A 25,411-nucleotide genomic window follows, 5' to 3' on the forward strand; every position below is an offset into this window, starting at 1 on the left:
CCATCCCCATTGGTTCAAAGAGTCCTGATGATGAGAAACGACTTGGCACATCTCCCAACATGCCGGGAAGCGTTTCTTGTAATACAGAAAATAAACCAAGGCACAGAGTTATAGATAGTTTGGGCCCAAAGGGGAAAACAACAGATGGCATTTGAAGGAAGGTGCATTCCGGTTAGAAACAAAGATAGCACATTGCTATGTAAACTGATGATGTTTTATTTATATTGTGTCCTTTCCCCAGGTCTCAGAGCAAGTGGTAGCATATTTGTTTGTTTCAGGTGAAATCCGTAAAAAGCAAGTTTTGACAAAACAGAAAAGCCCCCATATTTCCACAGTATCAGTCCAAAAGAAGATGTTAGCATGTCTAGGTTCATGTGGTGGGGACTTGACTCCTGAAACAAGTATTTAGTTTTGTAGTTTGCTTTCAGGGCTGGTACACACACAAATATTCATCACCAGATCACTGCAACACCCATCAATAAGTTTCACCTGTGAATGGACACCACAGACTGGACTTTTACCATGCTTCAAATGCAATATTGTTTCCCCTCAATGAAATCTGTTTGCACATTCAGCAGGTAAATGCAGAGAAACGAAATTATGGAGAGGGTTTTTATTTTAATTATAAAGTGTCTAATGTTTTCTCTCTAACATTTTCTAAAACAATGCAGGCCCTGCTCACAGAATTACGGTCTTTCCTTTGTTTTCGCATGTCTCATACAGTGGTGCCTCGCAAGACGAAAAGAATCCATTCCGCGATTTTCTTCGTCTAGCGGTTTTTTCATCTTGCGAAGCAAGCCTATTGACAGCTTAGCGGATTAGCGCTACAGCGGTCTAGCGGCTTTTCGCGATCAGCTGTTAAGCGGGTTATCAGCGGAACAGCTGATAGGCGGCTTAGCGGCTTAGGAAAAGGGGGGGGGGGAGCGAAAAAAAACCGTGGGGACGCGCAATATTTTTTCGTCTTGCGAAGCAACCCCATAGGGAAATTCGTTTTGCAAAGCGCCTCCAAAACGGAAAACCCTTTCGTCTAGCGGGTTTTCCGTCTTGCGAGGCGTTCGTCTTGCGGGGCACCACTGTATATGAACTTAAACCTAAGACAGCTGATTCACACAAGCAATTCATCCTCTCATGTTACAGTGTCTAGCGACAAACATTGTGGGAACAAAACCACAGTATTATGAGGTGTGAGTTGTTGTTGTTGGCCTACAGCTTCCCTCATCCCTGCTGCCTGGGGCTGGTGATGGGAGTTGGCTTCCAGCGCCTGGAGGGTCACAGCTTCCCGGCTCCTGCATTAAGGACCAACCATGCACATGTTGTGTGAATAGGCCTGCCAAGAAGAGGGGAAAAAAATGACTGGTTACTTGTCTCTTCAAATTTTGGTAGACACTGCAGCCTGAGTTTGAATTCTTCTTTGAATGACAGGCAGGAAACACTCCTCCACAGTGTGCTTTTTGGAGGTTCTCCTTGGGGGAGGGGCCCCAGGGCCCCCAAAATGGATAGCCTATCGCTTTAAGAAAATGCGGGGGATGATATGTTTTTGGATAATATGTCTTGTTATAATTTTGAATAGAAACAAATTTTAAAAAAGAAAAAAGGAGGACTCCCCCCTTGCCCAGCTCAGCCGGAGGAGGGAGCCTTCCACAAGGTGGCAGAAGGGGTGGGCAGAGCGCTGCCTCTTGCTTTTTCGCCGCCTGAAGTGGGTGCTTTGCCCTGTCTCCTCAGTGGGCCGGCTCTGATTACGTGGACCAGAAAGCCAGCAACTTACCTGGGGCTTGCATTCTAGGAATCGCACCTAAAGCCAAAATCACCTGTAGTCAAAACACACTGGGTGGAATGGTGTGCCAGATTGCCAAAGTCTTTCCCCCCAGATCCTTTCAAACCCTTTTTTTCAATTAAACAACAACTGATGAGCGTAGAAAGCTGAAAGTGTGCAAATTAAATGTACGCAAATGGCGGGATTGCTGTACTTTATACCAAAAGTGATTGGCCAATTGGCAAGCTATGCTCCCAACCCTGCACACATTGGGTATATTTGCCTCTAACATTCATAAGCGCCTGTTGCTCCCCGCCACCTCTTCTCCGACGCTGCTGCAGCTAAGGCGGGTGGATTCCGAAGGATCCCCCCACGTGGGCTGGCCGCTCCCTGGGATCCACCCTCGGCGCCCCCGGGGGAGGAGGGGGAGGCGGCGGCGGCGGCGATGGAAGGAGCGGCGGCGGCGGCGGCCGGAGGGAGCGCTGTGTCCCGGCCAGGCCTCGCCTTGTATCCGGCGGAAAAGCAGCAGCATTGCGCCCGCGGAGGAGGGGGCGGGCTGGGCTCTCGGACGCCTGGGTCCCTTGGAGGGAGGCATCGCGGTCCCCCCCCCCATTCCTTGTTTCCAAGAGGGGCGGGCATTCCTGCTCGGGGCCTCCTTTCCTGGGGAGGGGGCAGTAGTTTCCCGGACTAGGTTGGGGGGGAGGACAGCGCCGGGATCGCGGGGCGAGGGGGGGGGATCAGGCCCCCGGCTGCCTCGGTGCGCCCTGATCCTGCCTGGAGGAAGCGGGAGGGGCAAAGGCGCTTGAAATGGGTTTCCTCGGTTGCACATCGAAAGGGGAGTTAAGCTCCTGCCCAAATACCCGCCTTTGTGGTGCCAGAAGCGCAAAAGCCTCGCCCAGTCCTGCAACTGAAACACGGATGTGCGCCGTAAAAATAAAATAGAAACGGGTCCTGGGCTGTAGGTTCAGTTGAGAAGTGCGATTAGGATCCGGCAGGTTGGGCACTCTTGCTGGGAGGGGGGGGCAGGGGGCCGGAGTCCCTGGTCACTTGCCAGGGTGTTGCTGAAGGGACTCTAAGCGCAGACCCACCACATGCATTTGAATGAATTGCGCGTGTGCTAAGTTGCATTTCCAGAGCTGCTGGGATATCAAGGCGGTGGGTTGCTAGGGTTTCACCCGCAAAGTATTAGGGGCACTTTGTAGCTTTGTGAGGGGTAAGCTGCAGTGCCCAGGATTCTTTGGGGAGAGAAATGGGGATAAGTTGCCCTTTAATGCGTTTTGACCCCTAGCTGCAAATAGGACAGAATGGTGACTGAGAGGGGTGAAGGGAAAGAGGTAGGAAGGCCTTGAATGAAATCCACATGCCCTGGGCCCCCTCCTCTTCTAGTTATAACACATCTCCCCCTGCTTCCCTGATGCAAACCCCCCCTCTAAAAATAGTAAGCGAAAGAGATCGGCACAAAAGTGGCCCCCTCTACCCTCCACCCTGCAATTTGAACATTGGTCTTGAGTTTTCTCCCATCCACAGTCATGGAGAAGCAGGGATTCTAATCCGTGTCAGAGCTCCGCAGTCAAAAACCAGGGACTAGAAGCTCTCCCAGAAATATTAAACATAGAATACAAAGGTGACTTTGAATAAGAGAGAGTGTCTCTTGTTGGAAAGGTGGGCAGTGTGTGCCTGTGGGGGGGGGGGTTATTGTACGTTTTATGCTCCTTATCGCTACCCCCAACATCAGTGAGCTGAAGATCCCTTTCCCATCATCATCATTGGCCCAGATTGCGCTGGGCTCCCTGGCCCCTGACCCTGAGCCCCGCAAAGAAGGGATCAGCAAGGAACTGGATGTGACGGAGGACATATTGCATGTGTGAGTATTGGCCGGGCGCCCCCTTCTACAAGAGGCAAGGTGTGGCGACAGTCGGGGCAGATGGTGGGCTCTGAGTCCTGGGTGCAGCCTGCTGGAAGGTCTCCTGCACAAGCTGCAGGAGGATGAGAGACAAGGTGGCGCCGTAATGGATGGCATGTTGGACTTCAACCAGGGTTTAAACAACAACAACAGTTTTATTATTTGTACCCCGCCCATCTGACCAGGTTGCCCCAGCCACTCTGGGCAGCTTCCAATAGATATAAAAATATAAAACATTTAAAACTTCCCTATACAGGGCTGCTTTTAGATGTCTTCTAAAAGTTGTATATTTATCTTCTTGACATCTAATGGGAGGACGTTCCACAGGGTGGGTGCCACTACCAAGGAGGTCCTCTGCCGGGATCTCTGTAACCTCATTTCTCACAGGAGGGAACTGCCAGGAGGCCCTTGGAGCTGAACCCTTTGAATGAGTCTGTTTCTTGGCCTGACCCACCCTGCAGGGCTGTTTTGAGCATAACTTGGAGGAAGAGTGGGGTGCAAGTAAAAGAAAGTGGTGTGCTGAGCAAGACCTGCATTTGGATCCTTGTGCTTCTGCACACAGGACAACTTCCTGGCGACGTAGGAATCTGCCTACCATCCAGTTAGCACCATCTACAGTTTTTCAGGGGGACAGACAGGCGTAGCTCCCAGACCTACCAGGGATTGACCATCTGCATGCAAAGTGGCTGCTCTCCCACTGAGCTGGGGCCCTTCTGCACCCCGACCTTCTGTTGTCTCCCCTTGCTGACTTAGCTGCCAAAATCATTCATCTCTCACACCACTCCCATAACATGATGCTCATCCCTCGGATGCATCACAAACGCCTTGCTCTTGCCTTCAGAGCCCTTTGTGGCCATGCTCTCCCATCCTTAGGACAGCATTCTTGTATCCAGATATGTCTCTGCCTGTGATCTTTGCTCCTCAACGTCTAGACGTCTTCTGTTCCTCGAAACAACTCTGCCTTTTCCTCCCTGGTGCCCCATATGCCTGGTACCACTTCTCAGAACCTCTCCATGCACCCTCCTCACTTATTTCCTTCAAGCCCTCCCTCCCATCACCTTTCCCATGAAGCCCTTGGAGCAGGGACACTACAGCAGCCAGGCCTCTTAACTAAACCTCAGCATTTGTCAGTCGAATCATCGCCTTCTTCGCCTGCCCCCACGTCCCTTTCCTTTCTCTGTTGTGCCAAATTTTAAACTGTAAGCCTGTCAGGGCAGAGATCTATCCCCTCGTATTTTCTGTAAAGTGCTATACAAGCTGATGATACTGTATGGAGGAGGAGGAGGATAAGAATAATTCCTCCCTCTCTGTTCTGTACTTTGCATTCAGGTAGTGCTATAATAATAATTAAGTGGAACAGTATATTTTCTGGCATCCAAATCTATTGGACCAGGTGCCCAGTGTCTGCCCAAGAGTAAAAGGGAAGCTGAAGGTCTGGAATAGAATGAGGATATTGGCAGAAGGAGTGGCATGTTCATTCGACTGTTAAGTGTAGTGCAAGTGTTGACGTTTTATGTTCCAGTCTGCACAATATATATATATATATTATTTTTTTGCAGTCGATGGAGAGCGGATGAAGCCCGGATTCTGCGTGTGTCCATCAGCTCCTTCCTGGAGCATCTCTGCCTGGTGGTGGAAACTATGGACCTGTTTGGGCCTCCTATGGCTTGATAGATGGTTGCAACAGGAAGCTTCCCAATAATCTTGGCTGGACTCTGGACTTGCCCATGGGCTACTGATGTCAGAGGAGGCGCTGAGCATGCCATCCTTAGAGCCAAGATGTTGCTTTGTGTTCTGGACATACTCTTGGACATTGATAGATTTTGTGTGCTGAGAAGCAGGCAAGCCTGGGACTGCCTTGATATAAGACAATGTACATAGAATCTGGTGCTTTAATAAATTGTCCAGTGTGCTTTACTTTTAGTCTGTATGTGTTAACTGATTAAATATATTTGAGCCGGCTCACCATATTGATTAATCAATTACACAAACACAAGCAAAATCTTAATCAGAGTGTTTCTGCAGGTGTTGCTGGACTCCAGTTCTCTTCCGTCCCATTCAGCATGGCCGAGGGTCAGGGATAAAGGGAGTTTTAGTCCTTGCAGCACCTGGACAGAAACAGGTTCCCCATCCCCATTGCTGCATCTCTCTGTCTCTCTTGCCACCAGGGGGAAAGCAGCTAATAGCGGCCAGTGAGGAAGAGGAGGGGGCCAAGTGGCAGAGGAGCAAAAACGGATGGTGTGGCCTTGAAGTCCTATTTATATAGCAATATTTGCCTTTTTTCTTTCTTTTTAGCAGGTTCCTTTTAAACAGCAAGCAAAACTTCCCTACCTCGGTCACCACCTTTGCATTCTGGTGAAAGCTTCACCTGTTGGATTTCTGTTTGGCATTTGTCGTAAGTTACACTTGTAGCTTGCAGCTCCCTCTTGAAGACACACCTGCTGAAACCTGGGTTTGTGCTTGTGTAAAAAGACCCAAGAGCGCTTCTTGCCAGCCATTGCTGTTCCTGAACCAGGATAGTCTTGCCCAGTTATCCATGCTCTGGTAACCTCCAGAGTGGGATTACTGCCATGCACTGTAAGTGGGGCGATCCCTGAAGACCGTTTCAGAAATAACTAGTGCAGAAAAATGTATTTAGTTTTGTAGTTTGCTTTCAGAGCTGGTACACACACAAATATTCACCACCAGATCAGTGCAACGCCCAGCAATAAGTTTCACCTGTGAATGGACACCACAGACTGGACTTTTACCATGCTTCCAATGGCTTCCAGCGCCTGGAGGGTCACAGCTTCCCGGCTCCTGCATTAAGGACCAGCCATGCACATATTGTGTGAATAGGCCTGCCAAGAAGAGGAAACAAAAATAATTGGTTACTTGTCTCTCCATTGGTCCAATGGTTTGTAAAGCCCCATCCTGGTAGGGAAAAAATAGTGCAAAAACATTTGTGTACCATTTTGGCAAAACAAACAAACAAATAAATAAATCCTGAAATCAACATAATTGGTTATAATCTATAATGAAATGAAAAAGATATTAAGCTATACTTTTGTAAAGAAGCCTGAAGCTTTTTTATTAGGCATGGTGGGAAAAGATATTAAAAGAAAGGACTGTAAAATCTTCCAGTACGCGGTAACGGCTGCTAGAATTGTGGTAGCGCAGAAGTGGAAGCAGGAAGAAAGCCCAACGATAGCAGAGTGGAGATTAAAACTGACTGAATACGCGGAGCTGGATAAATTATCAGGGAAAATTAGATATATTAAGGATCAAAAGTTTATTGATGACTGGGGGAAATTTGTGGGTTATCTGGAGAACAAATGTTTAGTAAACACAACGCTAGTGGGATTTAAAGAGGCACTGTAAAGCACTAATAAGTATTGCCTATTGGAAATAATGTATGAAGGGAGGTATGAATGGCAGTATGAACGATTGGAATGTGTTACAAAGAAACAAATACGAATGAATGTCAATGACGTTGAAGGAAGTCCAAAATGTATGAGATGTACTAAATACGGATATAATGTATATAATGTATATAAATACGGATATAATGGAATATTAATAAAATTTTAAAATGCAAAAAAAAAACAAAAAACAAACAACAACAACAAAAAAAAAATAATTGGTTATAAACTAAACAGGGATCCGTGGCCCATATTTTTTGGTTCTTGCGGGGGGGGGGGATCTCAACCCCAATATTCCTTCTTTGACCATGGTCTCTTTTGACAGCCACTGCCAAAATGGAAATAGCTGTCAGGTGGGAAATGGGGGGAGGCCCTCACTTTACGATCTTAGTTTTACCCAGGTATGGGAAATGGCACTATCTGGGAGTTTGAATCGACACAGCAGCGTGATGATAAATGGGCAGGACAAAAAGGATAAATTTCTAAGTACATGGTAATTGTTCATTGATTATATCAACAAATTGGCACTGTCGCTATGACCACCTGCCATGGGTATAGCCAGGATATATTTTGGGGGGGGGGGCAAGTTAGGGTTGCCACATTTCAAAGAGCAAAAAAAAGGACCTCAAGACAATTCTCATTTTAAATACCCTTAGTATATGTAGGCTATAGAAGCTGTGATATATTGCTGGGGGGGGGGGCAGGAGAAGAGAAAAGATGGGGAAAGCAAGTCTTCAATCACCAGTCTTGTCTAGGACTCATCCAGAAACTATAGCCAGAGACATTATGGCAAATTTTAAAAATGTTACCCCTGAAAAAGAGGATGTGTCCTGGAAAAAGAGGACAAACGGCAACCGGGGGGGGGGGGGCAGAATTGAGTCACCTGCAACACAATTGGTCAGTTAAATATTTTTATTTACAGTGGTACCTCGGGTTACATATGCTTCAGGTTGCATACGCTTCACGTTACAGACTCCGCTACCCCAGATATATTACCTCAGGCTAAGAACTTTACCTCAGGATGAGAACAGAAATTGTGTGGTGGCAGCAGCAGGAGGCCCCATTAGCTAAAGTGGTGCTTCAGGTTAAGAACAGTTTCAGGTTAAGAACAGACCTCTGGAATGAATTAAGTTCTTAACCCCAGGTACCACTGTACTTGATTGGGGGGCAGTTCTCCCCCGAACCCCCGGCCACACCACCTGCAACCAGGGGTGAAGGAAGGGTGGTGCTATAGGTGTCCCCACTGAGGGGGGGTGACAAAATGCCGGGCGGCACTCACCATGGGGCCTGCAGTGGGCCCAAGGCTCTGCGCTGCCCAAACGGTCCGCCCACTGCCTCCCCCCCAGCTGTAGGGCGACTGAGTGGGAGGAGGCAGGCAGACTCTGGGGGCCCCACGGTGCGCCCTGCCCCTATGGATGCCTCGCCCTGCCCCTATGGACACCTTGCCCCTCCCTCACCTGCCCCTATGGGCAGCTTGCTCCCCAGGCACCCAAGCAGCTTCCTCCGCCGCTGACTGTCCCTGGCAATAATACTGGTTTTAGAGGTAGATAGCTTTAACAGTCTCTTAGCATTTTCTTAAAGCATTTTCTTAAAGCGATAGGCTATCCATTTTGGGGGCCCTGGGGCCCCTCCCACAAGGAGAACCTCCAAAAAAGTACACTGTGGAGGAGAGTTTCCTGCCTGTCACTCAAAGACCTACATTGGCTCCCAGTACGTTTCCGAGCACAATTCAAAGTGTTGGTGCTGACCTTTAAAGCCCTAAACGGCCTCGGTCCAGTATACCTGAAGGAGCGTCTCCACCCCCATCGTTCTGCCCGGACGCTGAGGTCCAGCGCCGAGGGCCTTCTGGCGGTTCCCTCATTGCGAGAAGCAAAGCTACAGGGAACCAGGCAGAGGGCCTTCTCGGTAGTGGCACCCGCCCTGTGGAACGCCCTTCCAGCAGATGTCAAAGCGATAAACAACTACCTGACATTCAGAAGACATCTTAAGGCAGCCCTGTTCAGGGAAGTTTTTAACGTGTGATATTTTACTGTATTTTTGGGTTCTATGGAAGCCGCCCAGAGTGGCTGGGGAGGCCCAGCCAGATGGGCGGGGTATAAATAATTAATAATAATAATAATAATAATAATAATAATAATAATAATAATGAAGAATTCAAACTCAGGCTGCAGTGTCTACCAAAATTTGAATGTTCAGATCAGTGCGATACTTGGGGAAATGTCATTAAAAGGCACAGCATGTTCTACACATAGCCAAGCAAACAAAGACATTGATCCAGGAATGACACATACCCTGGCTTAGGAGCTAACTCCTCTTAAGCCCCCCCCAAAAATATTTGAGGGGCCGGGACCCCCCCCCCCCAAGTTGATGACCATTGCCATTTAATTGTGTGTGCCGTGTCATGTGACTATGTAGGGCAAGGCCCACCCCCATATTTTACTCAAGTTGGCCCCCCAGCAACCCTGTTATTAGGGAGTGGGGCCGGCACTAATTTCTCCCCCATGCGCAGTGATCCCATTTTGAAAACAAACCCATTTGTATCCACTGTATTAATGCGCCAAGGGACTATTTTATGTGTCCTTATGACTGACAGGTGGTGGAAGGAGCGAGCCAGAGTCTAGTGAGTGAGACTGTCCCTGGCTATAATACTGGTTTTTGCCCTCTCCCTGGTCAGAGCTGAAGTCTCACTGAAGTTGTTATTTACAACTTTAAAAAGAGATACAACAAATTTTCCATTGCGATCTCCATAGTTGGCAATTTTAAATGTTGCTTGTAGATGATAGATAGATAGATAGATAGAAAACTCATAAAAAACAGCAAGATGAAGATTTTAAAGAGAATCAAGAAAAGCAGATACACCTGATGACTAGAAAGGCCAAGGGAAAACGAAGATACATGAAGGAATGTGAGGGGCAAAATCAAGTTTATTTCCCTTTCGACCAACAAGTCTTTGGATGTACAAAGGAGCAGAGGAAAGGGTAGGTGGAGATGAAGAATAATTGCAGAAAATAGAAGGCTTTTCTTTTAAAAGGCAACTGGAGAAGCCATTTCATAAAAAGAAGGCTGGCGTTTCTGTTGCTGAAGTTATTATTATCATTACTGTTGTTACTATTTATTGAATTTCTATACTGCCCTATACCCAAAGGTCTAAGGGCGGTTCACATAAAATATCAAATGCACCAAATCGAAACAAAAAGAACGACCCAAGAACGGGTTTCCAGAGCAGAGACAGCAGGAGTCAGGCTACCCCTGTCCAGAGAGGGGTGCAACTGGGCCACCAGCTGAAGCTGATGGAGGGCACTGGGGGTCACTGAGCGCCTTCCCTTGTCTCTCGACAGGTGCAGGGCGACCAAGGCCGTTTCCGTGCCAAAAGCAGGCCTAAACCCTGATGGAAATGGATCCAGATATTCAGCTTCTTCCAAGGGCACCTGGATCTGGTCTGCAACCACTCGCTCCAGAACCTCGCTCCAGAAGTTGGAAAAACCAAGACGGGTAAGATTTTAAGACAGGTAAGACTTAGAAGTGAGAAGGGTAGGGGGATCTAAGGGGATCCAGGGGGAAGGAAAGCTGTGCATGCGATAAAGAGCAAAGCAGAGGCGCAGAAGACAACATAGTTCCATTTAATTTCATGTTAGCTCAGGATGCCTTGTTGACAAAAATGATTTGCAGCCATTTTGTTATAGCTTAGTGGGGACTATAGATAAGCTCCTTCACTAATGGGCAGAACTTCCTTTCATTTATAATGTGGCTTCCCAGGAGTAGAATAACAAACCCTCTTGAGCAGCAGGCTTGAAAGTTATGGCATTTGGCACATGAAGCCAAACAAATTGTACTTACTGGGCAACTGCAGAAGAGGGTCACCAAAATATTGTTGAGTTTTTGTTCCTTCCGAAGTGTATAAATCCAGAAGGTTCCAAACATGCCAGCATTTTGCATCCTCGCCAGTAATTCTGTTCCCAGGGGTATTTATGTATTTAGAATACCCATTTTAAAAGCTGATGCATCAAACTGCTTCTTTTGTCTGTAACAGTTGCCTTGCTGATTTCAGTGTGAAAAAGCAAATAAGGCATTTTGAAGAAGTGTGCATGCACACGAAAGCTCATACCAAGAACTAACTTAGTTGGTCTTTAAGGTGCTACTGGAAGGAATTTTTTTTGTTTTGACTATGGCAGACCAACACGGCTACCTATCTGTAACTAAGGCATTTTGAGGGTGAATCTACTGATGGCAATGGGAGAGGTGGCCTGGTAGAGGCCTTGGAGTGAGTAGAGGTTTTCACCATTTTGCCAGCCATTTTTAAGCAAAAAAAGTCCAGCAAACATTTAAGCACAAACATATTCACAATTAGGAAGGATGAGCCGTGACCATTTTTTCCTGTACATAAAGGGCAGAATTTTTTTCTGCTAATGGTAAGGCTGAAATGACTGAGAAAATATTTGAAATCTTATGAATCCCGACTCTCTGGCCATTTTTACTCATACATAAGGGGGTGGCTGATTGTTCCACTAATGACCAGAGAGGGCCACACAAAATCATAATAACCCACATTTGTGAAACATTTTGGAATAGAGGTCTGTACCCTTCAATCCTGTAGATAAAGGAGGCATGTAGCTCCCAATTTTCTTTGCCTGGGGTACATGTATGATTGTTTAACGCAGGGAACATGATCCATAAATGCTGAGACTATTCGAAATTTAATTTGACCCAGATGGTATTACTGGCTTTTTTGTGAAAACTTGCACAATAGGGTTGATAGTTGCTGGGTTTCCAACAAATACAAAAATCAGGATCCTCACCAGTACTTCTGTTCCAAAGGTAATATATTTTAAAACCTGCTGTAGTGAACTGCTTATTGCCTGTAACCTCTCACTTGGTTACCTTCAACTGCAATCGTAGCTTCTGTTAATAAAACATTTGAATTCTCAGAGGTGGCACTAATAACTAACAAGTAATCTCTAAATGCTCTATCGTAATCATAGCAGCAATAAATTTGTGTGTCTTCTGGCTGAAGGTGAGTATCTTGTGCTTGGCTGAGGGGAAAATCTCTGTTGTGTTCTGCCTGCAACTCTTTGTACAAAGATTCTTTCAGGTCGCAGTGAGGGGGACCATTCAAGCACCCTGAGCCTGTTGGAGAAAAGGTAGGCTCTAAGTGGAATCATACATCAAATATGCAAACTAAATATTCCAAAGAGCTTGTATTGAGCAACGTTGGTTATTCAATCCCTGTTTCAGAAGAGCTGCAAACTCGAAAGCCTAATGCAGTCACTCTGCGTGCTTCTACCTGGAGGGACTTCTCTTGTCGGGACACCACTGCAGGGGAGGCCCTTTCCTGTGCCATCACCACACAATAAGGTACATCTTTTGGTGGGACGGCCATCCTTGTTTGGTTCCAGCTTTTTTTTTTACAGACCTCAGAGAGCTACCTGTGCCGGAGGCAGATCTGCTCCATTGACAAAAGGCAGTGTCAGAGCTTTTGATCCATCAGGTGAACATCTGCAGTGCAGGATTGAGAGACACCTGCGTCTTGACTGCGCTGCTTTAGGTAACCGGCTGTTTTTGCTCCTGTGTCTGGAGGGGAGGGCTGCTGAAGACCCTAGTCTCTTCCAGGTGCATCTCAGGGACGCAAGAAATAGAATTTTGCAAGCCTTAAGGAAACTTAATGGCAAGTGAACTTCTCACTCCACAATTCAGTGATCTTTTTCAGTCCAATCCTTTTGGGCTGGCTTCTCCATTTCCCCCCGCTTGATCTCTTCACAGTTCTGTCCAAGAGCCCACCACACTCAGGGGAAGCCAGCTCTTCCTGCAGAAGTCAGGTCAGTCAGAACAGCTGGGTTCCAAAAACATTTCTCTGGAATTGGCGGGAATGGGCCGGGGACAAACTAATGAGTCCAAATTGCTTTTCACAGACCAGCAGAAGGAACTTCCAGGCCCATGAATTCACACTTCAGAGGGACAAACAAAAAGGTGAGCATAAAGGCAGAGTTTGAAGACTGGAACCAGTCTCTCTGTTGTGCCCTGCAAATTAATGGCAGTCAACATGGCACTCTGTGACTTAAACACATCTAGGTGAATATCGGATAAAACCTCGATTGTGTTCTGTCTGCAGCTTCATAATTCTTAAGGGTTTTCTTTTTTCCTGAGAGAACATTCTGTATTCAGAGTGTTCTCTCAGGTTTTGCTTTTCACCTTGTTGCATTGGCCAAAAAAAAGCAAAAGACGCTGGTGGTTGGCGCTCCTGGTTTCCAGGACGGGGTTCAAGCCCCTGCGGTGTCCCTGCTTACTTCCAATGCAACCTCTCTCTCTCTCTTCATCTATCTCTCCCCCCTTAAGAACTAAATGAAGCAAAGTGCTCCTCTGATGCATCACTGGTGTGTGTCTAAGACAAGGTGGATTACATGGATGCTTCCCATCCTAGCACTCCTTGCCATAGGGAACAAAATATGTACAGGTGAAACTTGGAAAATTAGATTATCGTGGAAAAGTTAATTTATTTCAGTAATTCAACTTAAAAGGTGAAACTAATATATGAGATAGACTCATGACATACAAAGCGAGATATGTCAATCCTTTATTTGTTATAATTGTGATGATTATAGGGTACAGCTGATAAAAACCTCAAATTAACAATCTCAGAAAATTAAAATATTGTGAAAAGGTGCAGCTATTCAATCCATAACATCTGCAATGGGTTCAGTAGGAAGCACAATCATGGGGAAGGCTGCTGACCTGACAGTTGTGCAGAAAGCCGTCATTGAGACCCTCCATAAGGAGGGAAGGTCTCAAAGGGTAATTGCAGAAGAAGTTGGATGTTCCCAAAGTGCTGTATCGAAGCACATTAATGGAAAGTTATGCGGAAGGGGAAAGTGTGGAAGAAAAAGTTGCACAAGCAGCAGGGATGACCACAGCCTGGAGAGGATTGTCAGGAAAAGACCATTCAAACATGCTGGGGACTTTCACAAGGAGTGGACTGAGGCTGGAGTTAGTGCATCAAGAGCCACCATACACAGATGGATCCTGCAGATGGGCTTCAAATGTATTCTTCTTGTCAAGCTGCTCCTGAACAAGAAACAACGTCAGAAGCATCTTGCCTGGGCTAAAGAAAAAAAAAGAACTGGTCTGTTGCTCAGTGGTCCCAAGTCCTCTTTTCTGATAGGAGCAACTTTTCCATCTCATTTGGAAACCAAGGACCCAGAATCTGGAGGAAGAATGGGGAGGCACACATTGCCAGATGCTTGAAGTCCAGTGTGAAATGTTGATTTGAGGAGCCATGCCATCAGCTGGTGTTGGTCCACTGTGCTTAAATGAACTCGCCCCATTACTAAAACTGGTGGATGCTCACAGCCGTAAACTAAATGTATCAAAAATTACCATCCTTCTATATGCAGATGATATGATTGTGCTCTCATGAACTAGACTTGGCTTAAAGCGTTTGCTAAATGCCTGTATGTACTATTTGTCTAGAATGAAAATGAGCATGAACTTCAATAAAAGCAAAATAATGGTCTTCGGGAATTCTCGTAAGATATATAGTTGGGTTTTTGGTGGGAAACATATCCAGCAGGTATTCAGATTCAACTGTTTGGGGATCACTTTCCATCACAGGCTCCGGTGTTCCTCGCACTGCGCAAGGGCGGTAAATGCCAGCCAGCTGTTTATGCAGGCCATATTGCACTTTTTTGCAACAAGAGGTAACCAACACATCCCTTCTGCCCTCAAAGTTTTTAATGCTAAAGTTAGAGCCAAACTGCTCTATGGAATTTCAGTCTGGATGTCAGGGTTTACCCAGTCAGTGGAACAAGTGCAGGCAGCCTTTCTGTTGAAGATTTTCGCTGTCCCACACTGTGTACCTTACGCAGCCTTGTTGTGTCTAGAGGGAAGCCAACAGAAGCTAGAGACAGTTGCCTGGACGAGTTTTCTTTTATGCTGGCTAAACATTTGTTTTTCAGCAGACAAAGATACTTTACTTAGCAAAGTTTTGTCAGACCCCTTCCCTTCCCTTCTCCAGGGCTACAACTGTTTTGCACAAAGTTGGGGCAACTTGGGCTTTCAGAGGATCTCCTGGGTGCTGTGGCTTTTCCAATCGCCAAGGCCATGTTAAAAGTTAAAGAAAGTGAGCAGTTGGGTCCCACAAGGATCAGAACCGCTATTATTTCATTTTTTCATTTTGTGATCTGGAATTAGTGCTGGAGACTATTGAAAAAGGAACTGAAAATGAAACGGTCAGTATTGTAATGTCCCTGTACGGTTCTATAGTGTGGTCCCATTTGGAACACTGTGTACAGTTTTGGGTGCCATCTCTCTAAAACGAATATGGCATAGCTGGAAAAAGTGCAGAAGAGGGTGTTCTCGCTCTGTGTGGGATGGTCATTCTCTTACATGGAGTGTGTGGCTTTGGGGGGGGGGGTGCACAGTGATGGGGATGGCAGACACATTCCTTGCCCCTCTGATCAGCCAGATCAATCCTGGTGATCAACAGGGTGATAGATGTGGCAACCAGATTGCTCTTACATCTAGAATTGGGCAACCAAATGATTAAGGGGGCACAGTGCTTTTCCTTTGAGAAAAGGCTGAAGGGTTTGGAAATGTTCAGTCTATAAAAGGTCTATATAAGAGGGTAGCAAACACGATAGAGGTTAGAAAATTAAATAAGATAAAGTGGTTAGAGAGAACTTTTCGTCACTCTCCCAAAATACTGACCTCAGGGGCACCCAGCGAAAGGAAAAACCACTTTATTCCATGAGAGATGAAACTGTGAAGTTACATGCATGAAGATTTGGTGATGGCCACAGGAAAAAAATATTATTGGGACAAAAATTCTGGCCCACTGGTCTTATGTACCCGTTTAAAATTAACTTTGGGAAATTATTCCAATAAAAGAGACCATGCCAATATATATAGAGCTTTCTTAGTGACATTTCTGAGCAATTGCACAGAAAGGTAGAGACAGAGACACTGAATTAAAGCTGATCATTTAACATTTTCCTGTATAATTTTATATACATTTGTGCCAAGAGAAAGGAGAAATGGATATGGAAATGACCGGCAGAATCCGAGACCAGGGAGAAGAGTCGGTGGAAGAAGATTGGAAGAAATTTAAAGACTATTTACAGAAACACTGCAAAATCAATGAATGTTAGAATGATGTTGGATTGAAGTTAAGCGGTTTTTAGTAGCAATGTTATAAAGGAGTATGTAAAATGGTTTGTTAACAGGTGATAATATAAGGCTATAATATATTAAGATAAAAGATTAAGATAAAATCAAAGAGGGAAAGGATTTGCTGAATTAACTAATTGAACTGGAATACAAAAAAGGGAGGTGTGAGGAGGTCAGGGAAACGAGCAAATGAAAGATAAGATTTGGAAAAACTGATCTGTTTTTAACTGTTTTTACTTTGTATTTTTCTTTTTTCTTTTTTTTTCTTTTCTTATTTTTGTAAAATGTTGAAACTTCAATAAATATCTTTTAAAAAAAAAAGAAAGGAGAAATGGATAGAACTAGCAGGATACACACAGATGATAGGAGAACTGAGAAAGTCAGAGCTTGGGTTCGATATTTAAAAACTATAATTTAAACATTTACTGAACAGTCACAAAGATCAAATATGCACAACTTTCTTTTGCAGAGGTCATCCTGCAATTAACTAGCAGCCTCATGCAGCCTTCTCTGTCTGTCCACATGCTCATCACACCTGAAAGCATAATGCAGAGAATTAGATGCTGAACTTACATTCTTCATTCCTCCTTTCATAACAACTTTCCCTAAACATTTATCTGATCTTTTAGGAAGATATTTCAGGCTTTAGGTGCCATCATAACACTAATGTTTCAAAAATGATAACAACAGGGCATTTTTGACAAGTGGAAAAGGCACTTCAGGTGTGGTGCGGCGGTTATGAGTGGTGGACTCAGTAGCGAAGCTGCAAGCTCTGGCACTGGGGGCAGAGAGCAGGTGAGTGCGTGGCTTGTGCGCATCCCAGGAGGCATGGAGTGCGTCCCGGGGGCATGGTGCACTGCACGTGGGGGTGTGGTGTGCATCCCGGGGGCATGGCGAGCATCCTGGAGACGTGGTGTGCCGCCAGTGGGGACGTGGCGCCTGGCGTGCCAAGGGAGCGCGGCATGTGTCCGGGCGGGGGTGGCCGCAATGGCACCTCAACAGAATGGTGGTGCCGGGTGCGGTGGGTTCACTCCACACCCATTCCTCCTGAATGAAGAGGCAACTAAATGGGAAAATTGTTCCATCGTGACCTAGCTCTTTGGTCATGATCACCCTGGAGGCAAGAAAGGCATCTATTATGTGGTCATTTATCCAGTTTGATCCTTTCAGTGTGTCTATGTCATAACCATACACACAGATGTTGGCAACTGAACCCACAAGTTACTCGGTTTGTGTGTTGAAGGTTTGTGTGTTGAAGGTACAGTTGTGCCATGGGGGAACTGATGTAGAAATCATTGGTTTGCCCAAATACTTCTCACTTTGCGTTGAGAATATGGGGCTTCTATCAAAAGAATCAATATTGGTCACTGTCAAATCCTCTTTCCCACTTTTTGGAGTGGAGGTCATCTGAGGTTGAGTGCTTTCCAGGTCTCTCATAGTCAGTCAGTGATCTGTTTTTAAGGAGTCCAGCTCCTCAGCAGCCTGCACTGAATCAGATGCTGGAACTACAGTTATCTTCTCCTTCAGTCTGGAGAACTTTCTTCCTGAGCTACTCTTCTGCCTTTTATTTTGCTTCAACTGTGTGAGCTGCAACCGGCAAGGCTTCCCTGGTTCCGGTGGCATGCCGACAGATTTTTTGGCAGCTATAATATGGTAGCAAGTCCTGGATGATGGGCAAGAGCAGCTCTCTTTCGGAAAAAGGCGGACAACATAATGCTTTCCCTTTACTACCCCTTACCACAAATACACCAAGCTATTAAATTGTTCAGTACCGTAAAGCCCGCTAGTACAATTTGACAAACTGATGGTGCCTTCTCATAGTTTTCATCTTTCTTGGGCCACGGAAGTTCTCCCCTTTGTACAAGATCCAAGATTTGTGATGGATCACAAGCTATATAAGGAAAGACTGTATGTTCTGGCAATCTTGAGTGTCTGATAAACTGAGGCTGCAAATGCAAGCTTCCAGTGTTACATAGTCCACACAAAGTTTCTCTCCAGTAAAAATTTTGCATTGCATATAAGGATAACACCATTGCTTCCATCGTCATTTCTTTCCATTGTGAAAGTCTTTTTAATGCTGCATGAAAACTCTCAGAGACATTTCAGGTGATTCCACATTTTTCTTTATATATGTTCAGTCTCTTTAGAATCCAGGCCCCAGCATGCTTTATTATTGCTTGGTGCAGTTTTTCCTTAAAGTAGTCCAAGAATGCTTTGCTCCAACCTGTACTGAGTTTATCAAATTTGAATGTGTACTCTTGCTCAGAATTTGACCTCAGAAGATCAAAAAAGTCAGCAAGGTATACCTTGGTATCCTCTGAACTGGCCCCATGTTTTTTCAACCAAAATACGATGTCTCTGCGGATGTGATTCCAGCACACCACTCTGTGGCTCTTGAGCAAAACATGATCCAAAGACTTTTCAATTCCTTTTTCTTGTCAGACACTAGGACAACTTTTTCTGAATTGAGCAATGGACACTGCTTTGAAAGGGTCTCCTGTGATTGTCCTCTCGCCTGCTGTCATGCATCTTGAACATTACAGGAATCAGTGGTGATTCAGCGAAAAGCACATTTTGAAATAGTAAAGTAGATAGGAAGAAGTCTCCAAGTTGAAAAGTTGTGTCATATGAAAAAAGCATAGGTAAATCTGTCTTCAGTGATATTATTTTCCCAATTTCAGACGAAATATCCTGTAGGCCGATAACAACAATCACTGTAGGAGAGAGAGACATATCATGGATGAAGCCTTCAAGGCGTTCTGTTAATTCAAAAACACTGTACAAATCATCACGACTGATTTGTGAACGTTGTCTTTCAAGCTTGTTTAGTTTCTTACCTAAGGAAACAAAAATCAAAATTGTATGGAATGCTTGTAAAGTACAGTGGTACCTCTGGTTACATACTTAATTTGTTCCGGAGGTCCGTTCTTAACCTGAAACTGTTCTTAACCTGAAGCACCACTTTAGCTAATGGGGCCTCCTGCTGCCACTGTGCTGCCGCCGTGCAATTTCTGTTCTCATCCTGAAGTAAAGTTCTTAACCCGAGGTAATATTTCTGGGTTAGCAGAGTCTGTAACCTGAAGCATATGTAACCTGAGGTCCCACTGTAGTCATGAGAGGTCATTTCATACAACAAAATGCAGTAAAAAAAAAAAAAAGAGCCAAGGAAGCAAGGAAAAAAGAAATTTTGGATGCCCAAGTTAGGAACAAACCCAAATAAACAATCGATAAAACAGGCAAGAAAATGATTACAATCACAGCATTCAATGATAAGCAATGAAGAAATAGCATGGAAAGTTAAAAAAATGAAGCCAAAATTCTTTGAGCATGCAAACAAACCCAGAAAGTTGTTAGCATGGCAATTAAGGAGAAATCAACAGATGAATTATATATATATATAGGTAAAATTCATTCCAATGGGAAATTTCTAGTTAAAACAAAAGAAATAAGGGAAGCCTTTAAAAAATATTTTCAAAATTTATACAAAAGAGGAAATGAAAAGGCAATGAACATACAGGAATATATAAAAAAGAGTAAACTGCCAAAGATAAAACAAGAAGAGATAGTATTCTTAAATACACAAGTAACAGACCAAGAAATCGCCGAGGCAATAAGGCAAATAAAGGTGGGCAAATCACCAGGAACAGATGGATTATCAGCAAAGTACAATAAAAAAATTTAAAGAACACCTTGTAAATCCAATGAAAGATATAATGAATGAAATATCAACAAAAGGGGAAATTCGAGAAACATGGAAGCAAGCTTATATTACCTTGATTCCAAAACAAGATACAGATTTGACCTTGGTCAAAAAATATAGCCCTATTTCAGTTTTGAACAATGATTACAAGATATTTGATAACATTTTAGCTAATAGATTGAAAAAGGTCTTAAATGTTTAAATACAGACCAAGCGGGATTCCTTCCAGGTAGGCAGATGAAAGATAAAATAAGAAATATTTTAAATGTAATAGAGTATTTAGAAGTAAGAAATGAGAAAAAAGCAGCAATGATGTTTATAGATGTGGAAAAAGTTTTTGATAATGTATCTTTGGACTTTATAAGGAAAGTGACGGAAGAAATGGAATATGGAGAAAAGTTTATAAAAGGGATACAAGCTGTATACACAGAACAATGTGCAAAACTAATTATTAACCAGGTGATAACTAATGAATTCCAAATTGGAAAAAGGAATGAGACAAGGATGTCCGTTATCACCTTTATTATTCATTCTGGTCCTGAAGGTTTTGAACAGAAACATAAGAGCAGACAAACAGATTGTGGGAATAAGAACGGGGGAAATGAATTTAAGTTGTAAGCATTTGCTTGTTGACTTGGTAATTACAGTTGAGGAAACAAAGCTATGTCTCCCTAAAGCTTTTGAAAAAATATAAGTTTGGGCGAGTGGGAGGATTTAAATTAAATAAAGGAAAGACAAAAATACTAACCAAAAAAATGACGGAACTGGAGAAAATAATAATAATAATAATAATAATAATAATAATAATAATAGTAATAATATTTTATTTATACCCCGCCCTTCCCGGTTCAAAAACCGGGCTCAGGGTGGCTAACAACAAAATTAAAACACTTAATTATAAAAGCAGCATAAAATACAGTATAAAAACATGAATAACAATAAAATTCAAAATTCAAAAATCAGTTTAGGGAAAATAAGCATTGGATAATCCCCAGGGCTGGCTGGCTGAATTAGTCCTACCTGGGCCAGCGAGGAGGCCAGGGGAGAATTAGCTGTGGGGTCTCAGAGCAGGTGATCTTCATAAAAGGGGAGGGGGAGGGAAGAGAAGGGAAATAAAAGATCAGGCTGAATTAAAATTAAAGGCCAAGTGGAATAGCTCTGTCTTACCGGCCCGACAGAAGGAGGTTAAATCCTGAAGGGCCCTAGTCTCATGGGACAGAGCATTCCACCAGGTTGGAGCCACCACTGAAAAGGCCCTGGCCCTGGTGGAGGGTAGTCTGACTTCCTTAGGGCCCAGGTCCTCTAAACTATGGTTATTCATGGACCTTAAGGTCCTCTGCGGGGCAGACCAGGAGAGGCAGTCCCATAGATACGAGGGCCCTAAGCCACAAAGGGTTTTTTAAGGTCAAGACCAGCACCTTAAATCTGACCCTGTACTCCACCGGGAGCCAGTGCAGCTGGAAAAGCACTGGGTGAATATGCTCCCATGGCAGAGACCCCGTGAGGAGCCTCGCTGCAGCATTCTGCACCCACTGGAGTTTGTGGGACAGTTTCAAGGGCAGCCCCATGTAGAGTGAATTACAGTAGTCAAGCCTACATGGTGGATCATTTACAATCTTCTGATAATCAGGATGAGATGGAATATGAAGGGCTTCTTCCACTGCAAAAAGGAGCGGTTTTCCTGCAGTATAAGATCATTGTGAAGAGTCCTCCACTCTACATAATTGTGAAAGCTTGTTTCATAAAATATTTTTAAAAATGGAACACGCAGCTCCAGGTCCTTGGGGGACTCTGTGAGCCCTCTAGGTAAAGAGGACTCCCTGTGGTCAGAGATTAAAGAAACAGGCAGGACCAAGGCAAATTGTATAGGGAAGTGGCTAAGAAGTCTGACCCTTACTCTAAAAGCAACTGCTATAGCAGGGTCCGCACTCCTCTGGCAGCGAGATGAGTCAGACCTCGAACAGAAGGTGCCCCCCACTTTTATTAGTTCCCCAAATTCCCAGTCCCACCTCCAATATTTCACCATTGCTACATCACTGATGCATCCCACAAGGGGAGGTACGGGGCAGTACCTGGGTAGCAGATAGCTGTCTTTCCCCACCCTTTCCCCATCTCCTGACACCCGTGAACACAAGACACTAAAACTATTTACATTTCGTGACTCCTCTGGTCAAGTTCCTCACGATTCTTTGGTCCCCTGGAGTCCAAATCCATTTCAGGGTTGCCCATCTTTGTGATCTGTCTGGCATTGGGTTAGGTGTTTCCCCTGCGGAGAGGCCATTTGCCTACTGACTCTATGCTTCCTGGTAAATGGTTCTCTTGAGTCACCCTTTAGGCCTACCTTTCCCTGTACAGAACAGGACTCATGGAAAGAATAGCTGTTTTCTAGTGGATTCCTAAAGTTTCTTGTACAGTTTTTGTTATACAGTGACTTACACATGAACTTTCACACTGTAACATTCTAACTGCCTGGGAGGATACATGCATTCATAGAGGCTAGTTACAGGTAGATAGCCGTGTTCTTAGAGACCAACTAAGTTTGTTATTGGTAAGAGCTTTCGTGTGCATGCACACTTCAGATACTTCAGGCTGTCTCTGAAGTGGATACATTACATTTAGCTGTGGCGCTGTGGGTTAAAACCACAGAGTCTAGGACTTGCCGATCAGAAGGTCGGCGGTTCGAATCCCCATGACGGGGTGAGCTCCCGTTGCTCGGTCCCTGCTCCTGCCAACCTAGCAATTTGAAAGCACGTCAAAGTGCAAGTAGATAAATAGGTACCGCTCCGGCGGGAAGGTAAACGGCGTTTCCATGCGCTGCTCTGGTTTGCCATAAGTGGCTTAGTCATGCTGGCCATATGACGCGGAAGCTGTACGCCGGCTCCCTCGGCCAATAAAGCGAGATGAGCGGCGCAACCCCATAGTCGGCCACGACTGGACCTAATGGTCAGGGGTCCCTTTACCTTTACCAGTGTTCCATACTCTAGTTGGTGCTGTTTGCTAACATTCATTGGTTGGAGCTTGATAGGTCATTTAAATAGACAATTCAAAGCACCAGGTCTATTCATTCACTAGATGTGATAGTGCAGTTTTCTCGTTATTCTTTGGCTGCCTTTATTTAAAGGGCCAGTAATGCTTTTTATTGTGTACACTCTAGCTAATGGTTTCAGGTAAGTACACATGAAATAGCCGACACCAGAGAATTGTTGGGCACCACATTGGAGACCTCTGATTTCCATGTTTGCACTGACAAAATCTGTTGGCAAGAAAACTTGCAGTTAAACCTTCATTTATAATTACCACCCCCCCAAAAAAAACCAACAACTTTTGTCCCAAAACCTTTTGTACCTTAATTGACGCAAGACACATTATTGCTTTTCATGGTTACTTTGGTGGTCTCCATCTAGTTGGTTCGATATTTTACATTCACAGTTAATATCATCACCATCTCTGCCTTCGATATTCTTCAAGATTGGTGTGATCTAATTTGGTGGAGTCTATTTAACAATCATGACGATTCCTTAAGGATCAAAGTATTTAATATACAGTGGTGCCCCGCAAGACGAATGCCACGCAAGACGAAAAACTCGCTAGATGAAAGGGTTTTCCGTTTTTTGAGTCGTTCCGCAAGACGAATTTCCCTATGGCCTTGCTTCGCAAGACGTAACGTGTTGCGAGTTCTTGCGAGTTTGTTTCCTTTTTCTTAAAGCCGCTAAGCCGTTAATAGCCGCTAAGCCGCTAATAGCCGTGCTTCGCAAGACGAAAAACTGCAAGACGAAGAGACTCGCGGAACAGATTAATTTCGTCTTGCGAGGCACCACTGTATTGTTCGTTTGTTTGTTCCTTGGCTGTGCTCTGTGGTTTTTGTGGTTCATTCTGTGGTCGGTCATATACATGGTTACAGGAATTTCAAGGGTGGGGGGGCCTGGAGACCCCACCCCATGAGTACACACTTACAATGAACATAGCACAAACATCACCCACCCACCCAAATGCTTTTCCATGGCCCGACTAAATTGTTACAATGTATCCAAATCAATAGACCATGTCTGATTTAATCAACTGTTTCCGCTTTTGAGTGAAAGTGTTTTTCTTGCTACATAGGACCCCATAGCGTTTTCAAATATTAATATAAAATAAACCACCCCATGCATCTGCACCATTCCGCATTTGATTTACAGGAGGAGGGCGGCCAAAGGAGGGAGGTATGCAACACGTGACTGGCAGCCATAATCCTTTCTGCAAGAAGTCATGTTCGCAGCAATCTCCCCTTCCTGAAGATAAGGTCACACGCAAGTGCCAGACTGCTCCTCATTGACTTACTGTGCTGGTCCCGTGGGTTACCGAGAGGTGAGGTCCAAGTCTGGTCTGTGGTCAAAGGTGCAACGGGGAGGCAGTCCGTAGTAGTTGAAGCTGGGTGCAGGGCAGGGAGTCAGGTGAAGTCAGGAACAGGCTTGCAAGCAGGGAACCAGGGCAGGGCAGGAGCTCAGGCAGGAACTAGCAACTAACAATGTTGCTCCCGCAACTTGGGACTGGGGCCGGCCGGCTTTTGTCTGCCCCAAGGCATAGGGCGGCCCTGGTCCTCTGGTGACTCTCGCCTCTCCTGGCCTGGAGGCGAGCACTCCTCCTGCGGGAACTTAGTTCCCTCTGCCTCTCTGCCCTGAGCCTCTGCAGCTCAGGAGAGGCTGGAGGGTTACCGGACCCAGAGGCAACCCAGAAAACTGTGGAGCCATAATTATATATATATATTCAAATTTAGGAGGATAGGGAAGTACAGAAAGGGAAAGGGAAAAGGGGGGAGGGGATAGATAATATTGATAGAGAGATAGAGGGATAGAGAGATATAGATAGATAGGCAGATTAGAAATTTAAAAGACCTATAAAGATTATCAAATCCTACAAAGTACTGAGCGCAAATATAACATTGAATCACAATGGCACAAAATAAGTCAGCAAGCTGACATTTACCAAGAGTTAGACAAAGGTTAGTGTACTAAATATTATTTACAATTCTTGGTAGTTTGCTATTAGAGAAATACCAGATATTTCTTCAACACCTCAGGATATATTTTCCACCGGATTTTGATGAACACCAGTTCGCTAATAGGAGAAATAGGTCAACAGATGATGCCATAGCCACAGCTTTTCTCCTTGCACCGAGTCAACTGGAGAGACCGGGGAATTATGTCAGAATGCTGTTTATTGATTATAGCTCGGCTTTTAATACCATTCTTCTGGACATTCTTATTAAAAAGCTGATGGACCTGGACCTTTCCTCTACCATCTGTGGTTGGATTAAAGACTTTATGAGGGATCGCACACAGATAGTGAGGATTGGGCCTGTTACATCTACCTCTCTGAAGCTCATCACTGGCACCCCACAGGGATGTGTGCTGAGTCCCTACCTGTACTCGTTGTATACATATGACTGTATTTCATCTGATCCATCCACTGCAATTATTAAGTTTGCAGATGATACCACCATAATGGGTCTAATTACA

At 44.8% G+C, this 25,411-nt stretch overlaps 1 protein-coding gene and 2 long non-coding RNA genes across 4 annotated transcripts in view; 2 read left to right on the forward strand and 1 right to left on the reverse strand.

Annotated features, from left to right (window-relative positions):
* Positions 1-598: 598 nt before the first annotated feature.
* Positions 599-2,140, reverse strand: LOC144325937 (uncharacterized). The gene is made up of 2 exons (XR_013391091.1): positions 2,037-2,140; positions 599-1,327 (listed from the first exon to the last, which is right to left on the reverse strand). It is a non-coding gene; the product is annotated as an uncharacterized LOC144325937 (long non-coding RNA).
* Position 2,141: 1 nt separating this feature from the next.
* The window catches only part of LAGE3 (L antigen family member 3), a 143,489-nt gene continuing 120,219 nt past the window's right edge, over positions 2,142-25,411 (forward strand). Inside the window, exons 1-3 of one of the 2 annotated variants that reach the window (XM_028712461.2) lie at positions 2,142-2,260; positions 3,489-3,617; positions 5,216-5,573. In XM_028712461.2, the coding sequence (XP_028568294.2) occupies positions 2,199-2,260; positions 3,489-3,617; positions 5,216-5,327 (303 nt within the window). In that variant the 5' untranslated portion in view covers positions 2,142-2,198 and the 3' untranslated portion in view covers positions 5,328-5,573. Of the gene's footprint in view, positions 2,261-3,488; positions 3,618-5,215; positions 5,574-25,411 lie in introns of those variants that run through there. The other variant, XM_077921012.1, reaches the window with a different exon arrangement.
* Positions 11,981-14,313, forward strand: LOC114587983 (uncharacterized). Its single transcript, XR_013391138.1, has 4 exons — positions 11,981-12,409; positions 12,815-12,870; positions 12,964-13,021; positions 14,211-14,313. It is a non-coding gene; the product is annotated as an uncharacterized LOC114587983 (long non-coding RNA).

This window comes from Podarcis muralis, chromosome 17 (assembly GCF_964188315.1).
Source record: "Podarcis muralis chromosome 17, rPodMur119.hap1.1, whole genome shotgun sequence".
NCBI classification, from domain to species: Eukaryota; Metazoa; Chordata; class Lepidosauria; order Squamata; family Lacertidae; genus Podarcis; species Podarcis muralis.